Below are 19,967 nucleotides of genomic sequence, written 5' to 3' on the forward strand. Positions count from 1 at the left end.
GTGTTTCTCTCCAATGCATGTAATTAATCGTTTTATCTCATAACCTAATAAACATCTTTTATAAATTTAATTTAAAAAATACATTTTGATAAGTTGAAGGAAAAACAAGGGATTAAAGTTGGAAAGTGAGGAGGGAAGAGGGGTACGTACGTGACTTTTTGAAGAGTAGGGGTCAGTGTCACAAAATATAGGGGCCTTCCAAAACCCGTACACTGCTAAAGCAACGTAACAGAAGGCCCTTTATAGGTTAGACTTTAGGATAACATTCTCCAACGCTTAGGTTATTAGGAGTAAAGTTGTACCAAACACTTGGGAGCTGATATATTTTGCCTATGGGAGACAAAGACAACATATGTGATTGGGGTACGGTTTTATGATCCACCGGTTTTTCTTATGCTCCCTCATCTAGTGTCCAACGGTTTTTTTGTTTCACTCTCACAACACACACTCTTCACTATGTAGGGCTGCCTCTGTGGGGGCGTTCCTTTACAATATGCATACCAATGGATAATGGTACAACTTTAACTTTTCTTTTAGGCCTTCACACTCACAATATTAACACATTTTTCCTAATTCAGAATTTTTATTAAAGCATATCTTTTTTTTTTTGGAAAAAGAGAGTAAATTATTAATTTAATTCTTGAAATTTTATGTTATTTAGTTTTTAAATAATAATTATTTATAGACTTTTAGATATGAATAATTTTTGACAAAATATTTTAAAATATTCTCTTTCTCAAACATTGTTATCTTTAATGTGATTATTTTTTATTTTTTAAAAGCTAAATTATCAGTGTCTTAATTTCTCAAGAATTACACTAGTGTTTTATCAAGAAGGAAAATAAATTTAATGTTATAAGATAAATGGTATAAATTTAATAAAAAAATATAGGTGTTTATTATGTGGTTTTGTGTCTTTGCACTTCTTCGACACAGAAAATTTTACAAAGCATATAAAATTTGTACATAGCACGTAAATTTATGAATGTAATATAAAATTTTTTTGTACATAACACAAAAATTTATTAATATAATACATAATTTTTTTTATATTGTACACTTAAATTTTTGTGTTGTGTATCAAAATTTTTATATTTGTATATTTGTTGAACATATATAGAAGAAAAAACTCCGGCAAAAAAAGAATTAAATATCTAAATATTTTGGCTATAATATTAAAGATGATTTCATATATAAATAAAATAGAATTTTTATATTAAGGAGGGTTTGCTTGTGTTGAGATAATTTTTTTATTGTAAAATAAATTAGAGGATCCAATTTATATATTTAAAATATTTTTAATTTTAAATACAAATCTAAAAATTAGATTTGTGTATTTAAAATAAATCTGACTCTCAAATTTATATATTTAAAAAAAAAGACACAAATCTAACCATTAAATTTGTGACTTTCACATGTGAAGGTTCTTGATGGCCAAAAGAGAGGGGATGTTGGATTTATAATCTTCTTTTAAATTTGATTTACTAATTCTCAAACTAGAAAATGAAACTTGAGTTCTGCTCTGATTGCAAGATAGATTATGCAAGAGACAATTTTATTTTGTCTCTTAATGAACAAAACCAGAAACAGATCAGAGAGGAGAAGAAGACACAGTCAAGTATCTTAGTTTAGCTACCAAGTGTAATGTAATTTACATCTAATCTCTACCACAACAGTGATGAAATTTTCACTACATTTTCAAATTTTACATACACCAATACCCAAAGATTCAGCCTAATCTTATCAGGGACAAATCAAACTTCTTTTTAAGCTTGACTTGACTTGGTTCACTCTCTAGACTTACAACACATTAAGTGTTCACCCAACTTAGTAATGAATACCTCTCAGGTACAAGATATAAAACAAAAATACAATCAAAAGAGATTTGAAGTAACTTTTGGCTTTTCTCTCCAAGTTACCTCTCGCTGCCTTTTTTTTAATGGATTTTTCTAAATGACTCACATAAATGCCTTACCATTGAAGTGAAACGACAAAGAAAGATAAAACATACAAACTGAATATTCAATGATAGATTATGAAGGAGATGATGTTGAACAGCTCTGAAACTATAGGATGAACTGAATTCAACACTTTCATATGTAGCGCTCTCCATCTTGGCAAAATATTCCTTTAATTCAGAAATACTGTCCAAAGTATTGAGCAAGAACAGTAAAAAAGCTCTCAATGAAACTTTGATTTTAGTTCACTCTCCGTGAGTCATCTCTTGTTGAGTATTCCATTTTGTATTGAGTTCTGTTGCCAAGGCTAAGGCTTGCTTTTCTAAGTCAACTCATTAAATCTTAAATCAGCTGAAGTTTTTCCTTTTTTTTCATCAATCAGACAAAAAAATCAAGAATTTGAGATTAAAGTTAAACTATGCAGAAAAGAGATGAGCCGCAGTTTCGTTGATTTTGTTTTCTCAATAAGTTTGCTAAATTCACACCCTTAATCTTGTGTTTTGATCCCCAAATTTCAATATCCACCATTCAGAAGAAAGTAGCCTCCATTCTCTTCTTATTATCCAAATTGCATGTGTAAAGAGAAGGTGAAATTAAGGAGTAATTAACTTGTATGTTAATGAAAAATCTTTTATCTTTTTCTTTTGATTATGCTTGGTTTAAACCTTTTATTTTAGCTCTATCTTGATTTGACATCGCCTTTAAGATTTTGCTTTCCCATTTTTTCTTTGATGTTAGATTAAAAACATGGACAACTTTTTTCTTCTTTGTATTTTACTCGAAACCACAAAACTTCACCTTCATCACTTTGGATTCCTCTTCAAGAAGCAAGTGACTGGATTTTGGACTTAATCTCAATCAACAGCCTTGAATATACACTTTTTTTTTATTGGGCTACTTGTTTTCTTTGTTTAGACTGCACAATAAAATTTATACCTGCAAAATTAAGTAATTCATCACAATATTTTTGGACTATTAATTCTAACCAAAATCATGTTTATTATCATTAAAAATATTATTATTTGTTTTTTAAACTCAACAACATGAAAAAAATACTAAATCTCAATATTATTGAAATACAGTTAAAAATATAACACAAAAATTTAAAAGCACATAGAAAGAGTCACAAAAAAAAAAGCAGATAATATGGTAAAAAAAACTTACTAATTAGGAGAATCATTTGCAAGTTCTAAAGTACCCTCGGTTTAAGTTAGTATTATTTTTACTTCTAAGTTTTACAGTTTTCATTCTAACAAGAACACAAAATTACTAATCAACAAAATAGAATATCTAATCTAATAAACTTAACATAGAAAAGCCACCGAGAAAACATAGAAATTGACTAAAATAAACATAAAAACATCAAATGTTAAACTCACTCATAAGAATCATCTATTGAAAGTATGTGTTATATTTGTGTGTGTCTTTTTTAGTTGTTTTAATGTTTTCCTTCTAAAATATACATAAATTTGCATAAAGGGAACACACAAAAATTAAGACACATGAACACAGAAAATCAGATATAAGAAATATAAAAAAAATGATAAATATGTAAATTTAAGGGTTAAGTACGATTTCGGTTTCTAAGGTATAAGTCGAAAATTTTTTTCGTCCTTAACCTTTTTTTACATACAAAATCGTCCCTAAGATTTAACTTGGTTTAAAAATCGTCCTTACCTTAGGGACCAAAATCATACGGAAGTGACAGTGGAGACAGAGACAGAAGTGGATCGTGGACAGTTTCTTCTTCTTCTTCTTTCTTTTCCCCTTCTTCTTTTTCTCTTCCTCCTTCGAAGGAGTAGAAACACTCCCTTTCTCTTTTTTTTATTTTATAATTTTTTAGTTATGAGTAATTTGTTCAAAAATTTTAATATTTAAGTAAAAAAGATGATTTAAAACTTGGTTTTAGAACTTAGAGACAATTTTGCATGCAAAAATAAGTTAAAAACGAAAAAAAAATTTATCTATACCTTAGAAACTAAAATCGTACTTAACTCTAAATTTAATTAATAAAATAATAAATATTTATACAATAAAAAAATACATAAATATAATATAAAAGTAACAAGTAAATGGACACACAAGAAAAAATTTTTAGATAGACAAATGTACACCCCAATCATTTGAAATATCTAATGTATACACAAAAGATTGATAACAATGAACAAAAGTGATACGCTGTTAGTAGGACTCCATTTTCGTAAAGTTTATTATCTACTTGGCTATGTACCATGACAAACTGGACTTTTTAGTGAGGCTTAGATGGAAATGAGCTAATTTAAGAAATAAAATAAAAAATTCCAAAGAGTATTGATTACCTTAATCTCTAAGGAACGCTAACTCTTATTCCAATTGCAGTAGCTTGCAAAATCAAAGATGAGAGGTGAAGTTCAGTCTAAATTTGAGAGTAAATTTAGATTTCCATGCCAGGAGAATAGTTTTAGTGATATTGATGGGTTTTCTGTTGGAGGTGTTACAAAGAGAGAAAAAAAAAAAAAACCTTTTTAACGGTGGCTAATGTAAGAATTTGATTTTTGGTATATAGACTTTTTTTATTATTTTAAAATTTATTTTTCAAAATTTCAAATTATGACCCAATAAAAAATAGTGAGGCTGGTCCAATGGTAAAAAAATAAAAATTAAAGAAAAAAATTAAAAAATTAAATAGAAACAGATCATTAATAAGGTCAAAATTGACTTTATGAAGGTAATTAATCCCTCTAAGTCAAGTTTGACTTAGTAAATAATAAATATTAGTTTATTATTGATTTATTTTTTTCACTCGAGACTTTTTAGAAAATTCACTTTAGTGACGGTTTTGCATGTGCCGAAAAAAATCTTGTAACCGAAAACTTCGAAACCAGTGATAAAAATAATTTCTACCTTGGTAATTATGTCCCAAGATTAATATTAGTCATCCATTCATGATTTATTTCTTTAAAAATAAATTTTAACCATTAATTATTTTACCACACAGTAAAATTTACTTCGAACCGAATTTCTGACTAGTATTCCACAAACGACTCTTAAAGATCCCAAAACTTCTTACTTGCTACCCAAATAACTTGTCTCTCCTTCTCAGCTTTTGGGCCGAGACTATCTCATCCTTTCACCCCTCTTTGCTGTGTTTTTAACCTCGAGTAACTAACTACGGTTAATTGCGGATAAGCTCGACATGCAAGCGCTGACCAAGCTTCCTCATTTTCACGTCCTTTATTCATTAAAGCCCAGACCTTGACCATGAAAAATTCAGCCTTTTTTACCATCATAAGTTCATCAAGACTTGATTTTTTATTTAAAGAAGCATTAACCACAAAATTCACAAAACACTTTACACATTTTTACACTCTTTGGACAGAATTCTTGAGAGAAAAAGAGAGAAAATTCTTGCACTTGTTCTCTATGTCCCAACCCTATTTCAACTCTTCTTCCATTGTTCTTCATGTGTTCTTCAAGAACTCAAACCATACAAGTACAAACTCTTGTCCGTTTTCGCTAATTCTTGCATTTATATCAAAATTTTGGCTAGGTAAACTCTTTTTCTTTCTCCTTTCATTTTTTATTTTTTTAAAACAGTATCCATGATGAATTTTTACTATCTTCCGTACATAGAAAACTCCTCTTGAAATACCCATGGAACACGCCTAAAGAGTTAGAGAGATTTGAGCTCAAAATGATTGAATTTCGACGTTTTGCGACACTTTAGGCAAAAAACGAAAGGTTTAATAAGTAAATTACATAAGAGGTAAGGATTAGGATTAGTTAGAATGTGTTTGTGCTTGTTTTCAGTGTTCAGATGAATCACTTTGTGGTGATTTTGTACTTGATTCTTAATTCTGAAAATTCAGTGATGCTTCTCTATTTTTCAACTATTATTTGAGTGATATATAAAGTTTATTTGTCTCTAGAAATTGTTTGAAACCACTTAAATTATTTGGAGCACTTGGGGTTTAAGTTTTAAGCTATAAAAGTCACTAAAAGTGGATAAAAATAAAAAGCTGCACCCCTGAAAATTCAGCCACTAAATGATCATGTAAGTCACGTGTATAGAGGTTAAAAAAATGTATAAAATTTATTTTAATCCTATAAAAAAAGGTGTAAAAGTAAAAAGGGTGTTATAGTCATTTTTAGATAAAAAGAGGGTTAAAAATGTAATTTAATTGAAAGATAAGTAAAACTTTGAACTTAGTGTTATCAAGGATAAATTAGTAATTACATAAATTAATTGAGTCAAAATTATAATTACAATAAAGTTTCGAACCTAAATAAAAATATTAGTAAAAAAATAAAACGGTAAAAACAGTAACTAGAATAAGTAAATAAATTAATAAAGGATAAAATGATCTTTTAGGTTCCTAAAAGTAGAATTAGCATTAACTAAAATTATTATGGATAATTTGCTCATAGAAAAAGATTAGGATTAATCCGGTAATATTTTGACGCTAAATCAGGTTAAACGGTAAAAGTAGAGTACTTAGAGGCATATTAGTAATTTTAGGCATAAAGTCAAATTAAAAATTATTAATTAACTTAATGAAGGTTAAGAAAGTCTTTTAGAAAAATATATGAGGGTAAAATGGTGAAATATGAGTGGTAAAAGCGTCACTAAAAGCCTAAAGCAAATTAGAAAAACAAAGTTATGTATAAAGAGGGTAAAATTGGAAATGTACAAAAATACCAAGAAAAAATGGTAAAATATTTGACAAGGTTGAGATATTTTAAGAAGGGACCGGACACAAATTTTCAAAAAGAAGGACAGAAAAGTCCCTTAGAGATAGATTTTATTGAGATGTACTGCGGAAAAAGAACTATAAACCCCAAGGTGCTTGAGGTTGTTTGGAGGCGATTATTATCCACTGATTGCTAAAACTCCGTTTCCCCTTTGTGGGTATATTATGGTATCAAGCCTTGTGACGATTGTCTGTTGTCACGGACTAGTGGTATTCTTAACCACATCGACACGTATGCATGGACAGACACAAATCAGAAGATCGTATCTAGGACTAGTTCCTAGGTAACGTCGGGTTGCGGGTAATCAAGTGACGTATGAACTCATTGTCTGCATAGGACCAGGCATGCATCATGTAAGACTCCAAATTTTAAAAAAATAAATAATGAATTATTTATGTTTATATATATGATTTTATTTTTAGAAAAGTCGCCTTTATTAAAAAGTAAATAAACCAAAGTTATGATATGAATTCGGTTTGTTAAGAAAAAGAAATAATGAGAAAAGAGAACATGGCACGTGTGATTATAAAATGTTTAAAAGGTCACGAGAGGGTGACAGAAAGTAAATGGTTATGGTACCGATGGAAAAATGTTAAGCCGTGGGCTTTATATGTGAATGATTGTGCGGGGACGCCCGTGTGTATGGAATGGCTTACAGGAGAAAGGGGAACATGCTTCAGCTAGAGAATCAGCGCCTGCAAGAAGTAAAAACTTGCAGAGGTTATGCCGCTGGAAGGCCTTATCTGACTTGCGAGTCGGATTGCGTCGGGTGCGGGTCGAAATCGACAAATGAGCTCATTACTTGCGCTAGGGATAGACATGCATCATATTGTTTGCGCATTTGTTTTGGTTGTGTTTGTTTGTTGTATTTTTCTGTGATTGTGTATGTGTTGTGTTTGTTTCTCTTTATGTGCTTTAGTTAGTCTGTTTGTTACGGGTTTCGGTTGCTACTGCTGATTGGGATTTTCTTAAATGATTTAACTTACTGAGAACTAATCAAAGTCTTTAAAGTGAGTTTTAAAGAATTCTAAAGGTAATTTTTTTTAAAGTTGAAAAGCGATTATTTGCAACTTAATTCTTTACTCTCATGCCATTCTCTATCCCTACTGAGAACCTGCGAGGATGAAGTTCTCACCCTCCTACAGATTTCTTTTGTTCAGTGACAGGTTTAGGAATTCTCGGCGCGAGGCCGCGACCAAACTATGAAGCTTAACATATACATGTATTCCTACTTTCTGTATTTAGTTTAGTCATAGATTTTATTTTTCCCTCGCCGTTAGTTGTTTTGAATTTTAGAGGGGTAGGACTTGTATTTGACAATCTTTGAATATGTCTATATATATAAACCTTATAGCTATGTGAATATTTATACTTCTGTGGTTAAGTGAATTAAAATAAAGTTTTATTTCGATTTCTTGTTTAAAATTTCGGTTCGTATTTGCGAAAGCTCAATATTAAATAAAGATAATATAAAATATAAAGATTTAGAGGTAAGTGACGCTTTAACTTTTAGTACGATCATGAGGTGCTAAAAGTTAGTTTAAATTAAAATATCTTTTAAATTATTTATCACTATGTGAAAAATATATTAGTTATTTTAGTAACAAATTGTAATAAGAAAAAATAAAATATCTTTCAAATCTTTAGTTATATATTTTTGAATATATTAATTTTTAATTTTAGTTATATATTTTTAATTTTTAATTTTTAATTTTTAATTTTTGAAAAAAATGTTAAAACAATTAAAACAACATAACTTCTAGATATCAAAACTCAAAATATTTTCACAATTATTTTAACTCACTATAACTCATTAAGTTCTAGTATAAAAATTTAGATTTTTTAATTAAAAATCCTATTACATCTAAAAAAGAATTAAATTTTATTTTTATAAAACTCATCAAAATATATTTAAATTAATTAGTTTAAATAACTCTTATCTAACATAACAGGTGTTACTTGGTTGATCTGTTATCTCTTGGAATATATGTACTAATTCGGTATTGGAAAAAAAATACTAGAAAATCAATTTTTTTTAATTAAGTCCAACTAAGTCAAATCTCATACACACATTTTTTCTTTACGTTTTTCTTCCTTCTCTTTATCCTCTTTTATTATCATCATATCTTCTTTTTCTTTCTTCTCTCCCTTTTTCTACATCTTTTTCTCTTTTTTTTTCTTCTTTATTATTTTTTCTTTTTTTCTCTCTCTCTAAAAAAAAAAAACAAGAACAAGAGAAGAACAAACAAAAGAAAATACATGAAAAAAAAGAAAAAAAAAATAAGAGTAACAAAAAAGAAGAATAAGAAGTAAAACAAACTTTAACATTCTATTTTATGCGTTACGGTTAACAAAATTTTGGTATAAAAATTAAAAAATTTATGTATTGTGCTTAAAAAATTTCGATACTATTTTTCTGTTTCGTATTTTTTCTAAATACTTCCTGCTCCTCTTCCACTTTTTTCTTGGTGTTATAATTCTTTTTGTTTCACACTCATTTTTTTTTTTATTTCATCTTCTACAAAGAATAAAACAAATAAGAAAAAACAAAAAAAACGAAATAATTATGCAGTTTTATATTTTATTTTTTAGTTTATCCTTTTTGACAATAAAAGCACTTATGTACGAAGAAGAATAAGAAACATAAAAAAAACTACTGTATCAAGTTTAGAGCTTTAAAAACTTTCGATGTTAAAGTTAAGAAATTCTTGTTTCACGATAAAGAAATTCTTTTGCTATTTTTTACGGAAAGAAGAAGCATATAATTTAGACACATTTATGTTAAATTTAGACCAACTTAGTTAAATTTAATTGACATAAACGCTTAGATGTGTATCGAGGCTGAAGCGATAAATAGTTGTACCGTGGTTTATAAGTTGTAACTACAGTGTTTCTGTTTATTGCATGCTGATGTGAATAAAGGTGAATATGTAAGTACACTCCTAACAAAATCATTACATTTTGAATTTCAAATAAACAACTAATGTAACTACTTGTATTCATTTTTCAACCAGAATAATCAATGTCTATAAAGTACAAACTACCTTGAATCTGAATAAGGATATAAATACATTGCTATGATCGAAACACACTGGCAGTCACTTCTCAATAAAGTTACCTTACCTCTGACACCATGCAATTCTCTTAACAAGCTATACACTCTGTTCCATCTCTAACTAAAACAGCAAATATTGGATGCAAGCTGTATAACAAATAATTCATTCAATGATCTCACAATGATCTATAATCCTTCACCATTAAAATTTCGCTGCATAATTTCCGTGGCACTTGCTCTATCTTTGTTCCCTCTTGCCATGCTTGACCTATACAAACCCCTGGACCTATATGACGGATATATATAACAAGTTGATCGTTGAAAGGGTAAGGATGTTTAACTGCAAATACCAGAGACAACTGAAATTAAATAAATTCGGCACGTGCCAGCACCTTAAGCGATGCATAGCCACCGTGTTTGTTATATGTTGTATAATCACATAACAGAATAAGAAACCTATGAAGTGGTAAAAGGGTCACCAAGAAAACAATGACACAGTAGTAGACCATGCTGAAATCTATCATAGAGATGTTTAGAGTAAAAATATGGCAAGTTTAGAATTCAGTTAATGGTATGAAGATGCAATATGAACGTACAGTCATAAACACATTGTATGAAAGAAACAAATGGTGCTTACCAGGTTTTGGAAAGCATTGTGGGAATTCTTTCACATCAAAAAGTCCATCCCCAAATTCATATGCTAAATCACAAGGCTGCTCAGTTGACATAACTTCCTTAATGTCTCTCGGTGCAAAATACAAAGGAGCGAAAGAGTCAGCAAATGGGGCCAAAATTGATCCACCTGGGTGGTTGTGAAATTCAGAAAAAGATGTTAATAGCAAGGACAATCAAGTATAACCTTGTAACCATGATGCACCCACAACCCATAAGGGCACCCCCAAAGAACAAAATAATAAAAAAGGTCGATCAACTCAAATACATTCCTCAAAGATCAGCATATTTAAAGGAAGACTAACATTTGAAACCTTCAATCTCCAACTATAGTTCTATAGCCTTTAAAAGTAGCAGAGGAATCAACCAGAGCCTTCAAATAAATTTTACAAGAGCAAAGAGCAAAAAGGAATTGTGAGTTTACCTTTCTGTAGGAATTTATCCAGGAAAGTGGCATCGGTCCTATGACACAAATGTTCAAAATTGATAACCTTAGCTTTTAAAGATTAAGAGGGGCTAAATATGGAAGGAGAATTACACACACAAACACTCTCTCTCTCTTTCACACACACACAATTTTTTTTTCTTTTCTTTTCAACCAAAAAAGATACATTCAAGTACAATAGTAGAAGAACTTTTGCAAGCCGAAGCTATTAAAAAGCAGAGAAAGAAACAGTTCCTAATTCAACTAGGAAAAAGAAAAAAGTCCATAGGCCTTTTCATGGGGACTGTATATTATAATTCATTTCCATTTTGCTCCTCTCCAAGAACAGCATGGAGTAATGGGGAACAGAATGCATTCGTTGCTCCTCTTCAAGCATCACATCATCTTTGTTGGAGTTGGATGCACTTTTCTTTACAAGCTTTGAATCCTCATATCGCGAACCTGCTATCTGCCAAGCGATTGATACAAGTCTGCAAAAATCTCCCAAAGATGTACACTCTCGTACTTAGTAAAGATCAATTTGGAATACAATTTTAAGTTACTGAATATAAGTATTTCCATAAAGGAGAGAGTCTTTTTCCTGAAAATGAAGGTGACATTATTGAACCAAAAATCTAGTTGCAATGTATTGCCTCACACCAGCACACTGACATTACATAATCACAACTGATATTCATGGAATAGACTATAAAGCTGTGAAGCACAACTGTGATACAATAGAGTGATAAAGGTTCAGTACAGAAATTTCTATTATAATGCATAGCCTACATGAGTAACACCAAACAACATCAATCTCACATATGCATAAACTCCTAATTTTCACTTATTTCCATATATCACTATCATTGACATACTCTGCACAAAAGCATTGGATCTGCCTCAATTGTCTGGAGCTGCCAGCGCAGCAACTTCCTCTGCAGTAGTAGTCTCATTAATTTCGCACCCACCAATTAAGCACTTCGAATCCGCAAAAAAGTGTCACACAAGGAATCCTCCCAGCGTCAGGGAATTGCCTCGTAAAATTGGGATATTCCGATACATCCATAGCAAGAAACTGAACTTGACCGATCAGCTTCCTTGTTTCTGTCATGAGGGAGTAATCCCTGGCCTCAAGAGGAGTCCTTTTGAGTAACAAAAAGAAGCGAGCATGGTTCATCATTTGGTTTGCAACATCAGGATTGCAACCTAATTCTCCAACTTGATTCTGCTCCTCCTCTTCAGAGACATTCTCCTCTTCTGTCCTTGCTCTTTTGTTATCTCTAGATTCTTCCTTCTCAGGGGATTCTACTTGGAATCCCTTGTCCTCCTTCTCCTTTCCTTCTTCTGAGGAGTCACCGGGAGACTTTCTTTTGGTGCCGCTCAGAGCCTTATTTCCCAGACCTAAGACATCGTCACCCGCCATCCTAGAACAAAACGAGAATTAAATCAGCAAAGTTAACAATAATCTTCACTTGACAAGCATAAGTTAACCCTCTTCAAAATCAGCAAACATTCAACCCAAAATTCACACATAAAAGATATTTTCGTTCTAAATCTAGATCCAACTTTATGACTATGAACCAAAAACATTAGAAAATTCAAAATTCATCTAATAATCTTTCTTTCCTTAAAAACAAGGCACACATAATGCTGAACTGTAACTAGTGTGAAACCCTAGCATATAACATGAAACCGAATTTTCTAAAACTAGAACAACACAATAGAAAAAAACGAATTAGAATTTAGGATTGAGCTGTTACAATTGTAAATAATGTGATAATGATTTGAAGGAGAACCTAAATCGCGAAGAAAATCCAAATTCAGAACACTAACAATAGAAAAAAATGAATTAGCATTTAGGATTGAGCTGTTGCAATTGTAAATAATGTGATAATGATTTGAAGGAGAACCTAAATCGCGAAGAAAATCCAAATTCAGAGCACTAAAAAGGAAGAGAAGAAGAGAAACTTACGAAGAAACAGAGATGGAGAAGAATTTCGCGCTAGTCTCTGCGATTTCAAATTTGAGTGTAATCTTTTAAGAATGTTTAAATTTAAGTGTGGAAGAAACGAAATAAAAGCCCAATATATTACATAAAGGCCCAATATATTCTATATGAGACAATGTTTTTCACTTTTTATGTTAAATCGTATAATATAAAGTTATATTTGTGTACTATTATTTTTCAATATTTATAATTTCTACTAATAAAGAATGGATGCAACACAAAAATATTAAACAAAATAAACTCAGGTAGTCCCAAAAAAAAAAAAACATAATAAACTCAGATTTATTGTGAATCCTATCATTTTTTTTGTTTAATTAAGTAGTATTATTATATTTGACACAAAAAAAAGTAGTATTATTATAGGAGTTAACAAATTTTTCAGTCTATGTGCTAATTAAGTTTAAACTTTATACTACTTTTTTTTTATATATCTTACTTTATACCACTAGCTAGTTAGTAATTATTTGTACTTAGGCTGTTAAACTAAAAATATATATATATAGGAAAAAAAAAGCACTAACAAATATTTTTTAAACAACAAAAAAAATTGTAAGAATAATAGTTTCAATAATCATTTTAAGGACTAATCTATATCGTATTATGAGAGTAAAATAATAAGATATTAAAGATTAAAAAATAATGATAAAGATATTTTCAAATCCATTGTCAGCAATGTTAGACCTGCATATCAACAAAGTACACTCAGCCAGTAGATCCACGACGCTTCTTTTGAACGATAGCAAAATATAGAATTTAGGGCATATGGAACAAAACGAACTCCAAACACAAAAGACAATAAGAATTAGGGAAAAGTAGAATCTATAGGATATGAAAAAAAAATATACTAAACAAAGAATTTTGTTAAATAATCCACTTACCAAATTATATTTAAAAACTTTCTTATACACAACATTAGATGTGGAGTTCCAATAGTTATCATCTTTATTAGACAATAATATCTTCAATTTTGATCGAATTGTCACTCTAGATATCACAACATATAACTGCCCATGAGAAAAAAATTGCTCGTTGAAGATAAATACTAACCAAAGATAAATTTTGCCCTTAACTCTTATTAATAGTCATCTCAAAGCAAAGACTAATTGAAAACTGCCTGCACTAAAATTTAAAAAGAATACCAGGATCACTGAGTACTAAATTCATCCAAGGAATAAAAACTTTGTGACTAATGTTATTTCCAGACACAATTTCAGCACCAATAATATTATCTCCAAGATCTTGAACAATAAGTCGAGTTCCATTACACAATTCATTTACCTGATTTATGTTCTTTAGCAAAATAATAAGAGCATCTTTTTTCAATTTAAGAACATGATTTGGTATCCTAAACATGTAATCTAATTCAAAAATTCAATTGTCAACCAATCAGTTTCAATCCCATATATATATATATATATTTTACCAAAGATAGGAGACTCGAACCCACAACCTCTTAATTGAGTATAAGAAGATTATGTCATTTGAGCTATTACTCATTGGCATATATATATATATATATATCTTCATGATTGGATATTGACCCATGAAAAATTAGTACATTCTCGAATAAAAAGACCTCTTGATCTATACAAAAAAAATACAAATAAATTTATTATTAAAACTAAAAAAAAGAATCTACTACAAAAATAAATAGATACTTAAATAAACATGTATATGTGTATAAAAAAAATAAAAATAAAAAGAATGTAAGATGCTTCGACTCATATAAAGGAATAAGAATTAAAAGAATTTGAGATGTTTCAAGTAATGTAAAGATAAATAATATATCATTAATCAAATAAATAATAATTACCAAGAGAATCAATTAATCGTTTTAATATTTTGATCAATACATATTTTACGTATATCTATAATACAATATTATATCTTAAATATTAATATTTAATTAAAATACTAACTTTATTTTTATATTAAAAATAATTTTTGTTCCAAAAATATATTTTGATTATTTATTTCTTTTAATACCGCTTTTGTTTTCGCACCATCAAATATTTCACATGTTCAAATTGCAGTGAATACCGAAATTATCCTTAGATTGAATATTAGAAGTGGTTGGTTTTGGTTGAAAATGGGAAAAATATCTGGTTGAGCTGAATGGATCATAGGGCACTTCTCCACGTGGAACCATTCAATTTCCTTGATTAACTAGTTATAATTCAATTTTGGTTCATGTACGTACCAAAAAATAAATTAATTAATTAAAAAATAAAACCATTGATTAACTAGTTATAATTCAAACTAGAATACCATTTTTTTTATATTTTACTTTTAATATTAAAAGTTGCAAAAGATAGCTTGTTATTATTTTCTTCATTCTAATAATGTAAAAAAAGCAGATCGTGCAGACCTTTATTTTTCTTTAAGTCAGAACATACCTTTCAATTCATGTAACTGTTACTATATATTATTGGAATTTGGAAGATGTTCACATGTACCGTTATACTTTAGTAAAATATGCTATTCCTATTACTTTTAGCCATAGAGATATATATTAAAATATATAGATAGTGAAGATTTTGATAAATTTTATAGAATAAATTCTATTTTTTTAAGTGCACAGAGGAAAAGAGATGTGTTGATCCAGTATCCCATCTTATAAAAGTGAGAAAGACACTTTTGTGCTACTTGCTTGGCTAATGAGTAATGACTGATGAGCCATGCGCTACTTTATTAAAGAGAAGTCACAGCTTAGCTAAAATTTTAATAAGTTCTTGACCCAAAATAAAATAATAGATAAAATAGATAAAATTATAAATTGGATTAATACAACTTAAAATAATAATAACCACAAAAAAATATAATTCTTTTTTTTTTCTTTTTGATTTTTAAAGTAAAACTTATTAATAACTTTATGTGTCATGCATTTAAAAAAAAAACATGAACATAGATAATATTAGAAAATTATTTTTTCAAAAAAAATCATTAGATTCTTTTAATTTGTTAGGTTGTGGTGAAAAATTTTAACGAACTTAGTTTAGATATTTTTTAACATTTTATAAGAAGTAAAAAATATATATAACAACTGAATTTGTAAATATAGAATTTAGGGCATATAAAATTATATTTTAAATAAATAAAGTGTTCATTAATTATATTACAAAATTGAATAAATATACTATTTGTTTTCAATATTTATATTTACTTTTATATTATTTTAAGAATTTTGTTCAATTTTATTTTGACTCTTTAAATTCACACATAAAAGGTATTTTCGTTCTAAATCTAGATCCAACTTTATGAATATGAACCAAAAACATTAGAAAATTTAAAATTCATCTAATAATCTTTCTTTCCTTAAAAACAAGGCACACATAATACTGAACTGTAACTAGTGTGAAACCCTAGCATAGAACGTGAAACCGAATTTTCCAAAACTAGAATAACACAATAGAAAAAAACGAATTAGAATTCAGGATTGAACTGTTGCAATTGTAAATAATGTGATAATGATTTGAAGGAAAATCTAAATCGCGAAGAAAATCCAAATTCAGAGTACTAACAATAGAAAAAAACGAATTAGCATTCAAGGATTGAGCTGTTGCAATTGTAAATAATGTGATAATAATTTGAAGGAGAACCTAAATCGCGAAGAAAATCCAAATTCAGAGCACTAAAAACGAAGAGAAGAAGAGAAACTTACGAAGACAGAGATGGAGAAGAATTTCGCGAGTCTCTGCGATTTCAAATTTGAGTATAATCCTTTAAGAGTGTTTAAATTTAAGTGTGGAAGAAACGAAATAAAAGCCCAATATATTACATAAAGGCCCAATATATTTTATATGGGACAATGTTTTTCACTTTTTATGTTAAATCGTATAATATAAAGTTATATTTGTGTACTATTATTTTTCAATATTTATAATTTCTACTAATAAAGAATGGATGCAACACAAAAATATTAAACAAAATAAACTCAGGTAGTCCCAAAAAAAAAAAATAATAATAAACTCAGGTTTATCGTGAACCTTATCATTCTTTTGTTTAATTAAGTAGTATTATTATATTTGACACAAAAAAAAAAGTAGTATTACTATAGGAGTCAACAAATTTTTCGGTCTATGTGCTAATTAAGTTTAAACCTTATACCACTTTTTTTTATATACCTAAACTTTATTACTTTATACCACTAGCTAGTTAGTAATTATTTGTATTTTGTAGGCTGTTAAACTAGAAAAAATATATATATAGAAAAAGCGTATAATGCTTTCCTCAGTCCGAAATAAAATTAATTCATGCACTAAAATAATTATTATATTTAGACATTTTAGTAACACATTATAACAGCAAAAATAAAATATCTTTTAAATTTTTCGTTATATATTTTTTAATATATTAATTTTTTATTTTTCAATAAAAAAGTAAAACAATTAAAAATAGCATAACTCATAGATATCTAAACTAAAAATATTTTCACAATTATTTTAACTCATTATAACTCATTAAGTTCTAGTATGAAAATTTTTAAATTTTTTAATTAAAAATCCTATTACATCTACAAAAGAATTAAATTTTATTTTTATAAAACTTATCAAAATATATTTAAATTAATTAGTTTAAATAACTCTTATCTAACATAACAGGTGTTACTTGGTCGATCTATTATCTCTTGGAGAGTTAGAGTATATGTATTCATTTGGTATTGAAAAAGAAATATTAGATAATTAAATTTTTTTTAACTAAGTTAAACCAAATCAAATTTACGTTACGAGCATTTTTTTTATGTTCTTTTTCTTTCTTCTCATATTCCTTCATTATCATTATCATAGTATCTTTTTCTTCCTTCTCTTCTTTTTTCTTCATCTTTTTCTCTTCTTCCTTTTTCTTTTCATTATTTTTTCTTTTTTTAAAAAACAAAAAGAGAACAAAGAAAAGAAAATACATGACAAAAAAGAAGAGTAACAAAAAAAAGAAAGAAGAAGTATTCTATTTTATGTGTTACGGTTAATAAAATTTTAATGTAAAAATTAAAAAATTTCTGTGTTCCAAAAAAAATTTCAATGATATTTTTTGTTTCGTATTTTTTTCAAACTCTTTTTCTTTCTCTCTTACCTTCTTTTTCGTATCATAATCTTTTTGTTTCACACTCATAAATTTTTTTATTTCACCTTTTAAAAAGAATAAAACAAATAAAAAAATATCAAACAAAGAAAAAGAATAAATAAAAAGAAGTAATTATGCAACTTTTTATTTTATCTTTTAGTTTACAATAAAAATATAGAAATTATGTATGAAGAAGGTTGAAGAAGAATAAAAAACATTAAAAAAACTGTAACATCAAGTCCAAAAACCTTGAAAATTTTTTATGTTAAAGTTAAGAAATTTATGTCTCACAGTTGAAAATTTTTGTACTATTTTTCATGTGAAGAAGAAGGTGTAATTCAGATTGTGGTTTATAAATTGTATCTACAGTAATTCTTTTTATTGCATGCTGATATGGATCTATTATATATTTTTAATTTTACAAACAAAATCCTAACAATCTCCACCTTGATTGAAATAGTCACACATCTTCAGCTTCCATTGTCAACACCGACAATTCTTTGCTGCCATTGTCTATACTGACAATCATAGTTCAGAGAACTATCATACTCCACCATGAAAGTATACTCACTTGGAATTAGACCACTCCAAGCATTTCGCCTTGATACAGATCGAAACATTGCTGAAAATTCATGGTGCAACTTCCAAATTGGCTTTTCCTGGAAGTTCTTCAGCCATCTACATAACTTCGCCACACACCTTGCATCTCAACGCCAACCAATATCCGTGTGCAATTGTGAATCCGATTGCCACTACTTATTCTTATCCATGGCAGTGCGGTAATACAATGAGGATACTTCTTGTCTTCTAGAGAACATCATCTTCATACAAGAGATCTTCTCCTTCAACACCTTTTGCAAACCTGATTGTATCAACGCATCATTAACTTGTATTTGCCACAAGCCAAAATTGATTCTTCCATTAAATTTTTCTATTTCAAGCTTCACAGCACTTGAATATCCTGACATTGTTGCAACCGTATACTGGAATAGTATAACTCAACTGTAGACCGTGCACTAGGAAGGGTCCCCAAGAAAGAGAGGTGGGTCACAATGGACACACTTAAATACCAGGTCTTTCCTTAGCCAAAATCTTTTCAGACTGCACTCTCACAGTGTCACACTGCCTTCCAGTAACAACAACAGCAACCAAAGATCAACCTCAAGCTACAGGACAAAATTCTTTTCTGATGTGGAAGGTAAGACTAGGCTGCAACCACAGAGCATACTAAGAATAAATCCCACCGAACCGAAGCTCTGATACCACTTGTTGGGAATAATACACCATTCCCCTTGAGAAAATACCTTTCACAGAGAAATAAAATAGACACAATCACAACACAAGAATTTAACATGGAAACTCCAATTACTGGAGAAAAAACCACGGCCGTTGCCAAATGACAACCAGAGAATATCATTATGTGAAAATTGTTACAACACATAGACTTCTTTCTCTCTAACACCGCCACCCCAGTACACCCACACTCTCTCAAAGCAAATATTTAACTACACCTCACAACACTCTCTAATCAAAGAGTATAGAGGAAAAGAAAAGTCAGATACAAACTTTAAGTGTTTTCGACTGGTGCAAAAAATATAGAGAACTTAGCCTCATATTTATAGCCTAGGCCACCCACTCCATTTACTATCCTAAGCAAAGTGGGACTAATTCAACCACATCCTAACATGTAAACATAGACAATGACAACACAGCTATAACATACCTTTTATAAAACAAATTGCCATCTAACTCGGTCAGATATTTGTAGTAAAAAATTTCACCCTTTTAGATTCTTGCTGTCCGAGGGCATGCAATATCACATTCTTCAAAGCTGTTAAATTATTGACTTCCGGTGTCATATATGTAATTATCGGTTGGTCCGATCTAAAGACAATTGAACCTTCTTCATCATACACTATTTCACCATCGTAATGAATGGATAACAATGGATTTTCCGACATCATTGCAACTATGTTAACAGTGATAAAGAAAGTAATTAGAGAAATTGTGACTACTTGATCTCCAATAGGCCTACTTTTATCTCCGAACTCATCATAG

At 29.1% G+C, this 19,967-nt stretch overlaps 1 protein-coding gene across 1 annotated transcript; it reads right to left on the minus strand.

The window, feature by feature from the left end:
* Positions 1-9,560: 9,560 nt before the first annotated feature.
* On the minus strand, positions 9,561-18,529 carry LOC107463673 (uncharacterized). Its single transcript, XM_052253911.1, has 6 exons — positions 18,433-18,529; positions 14,127-14,206; positions 12,813-12,874; positions 11,139-11,331; positions 10,382-10,589; positions 9,561-10,084 (listed from the first exon to the last, which is right to left on the minus strand). Exons 1-6 carry the CDS (start codon positions 18,527-18,529, stop codon positions 9,921-9,923), a joined length of 804 nt encoding a protein of 267 aa, XP_052109871.1. The 3' UTR covers positions 9,561-9,920.
* Positions 18,530-19,967: the final 1,438 nt, after the last annotated feature.

This window comes from Arachis duranensis, chromosome 9 (genome assembly GCF_000817695.3).
Source record: "Arachis duranensis cultivar V14167 chromosome 9, aradu.V14167.gnm2.J7QH, whole genome shotgun sequence".
Classification (NCBI taxonomy): Eukaryota; Viridiplantae; Streptophyta; class Magnoliopsida; order Fabales; family Fabaceae; genus Arachis; species Arachis duranensis.

Bases quoted from the DNA above. Each gene is read 5' to 3' on its own strand.
- LOC107463673 (XM_052253911.1), bottom strand. From the start codon at position 18,529: ATGTTTCGATCTGTATCAAGGCGAAATGCTTGGAGTGGTCTAATTCCA. The intron at 12,875-14,126 runs GTAAATGAATTG...CATTCTTAAAAG, and splicing joins TGCTAAAGAACATAAATCAG to ATTACACTCAAATTTGAAAT. The intron at 10,590-11,138 runs TGAAAAGGCCTA...TATACTTGATTG, and splicing joins ATTATAATATACAGTCCCCA to TCCTTGCTATTAACATCTTT.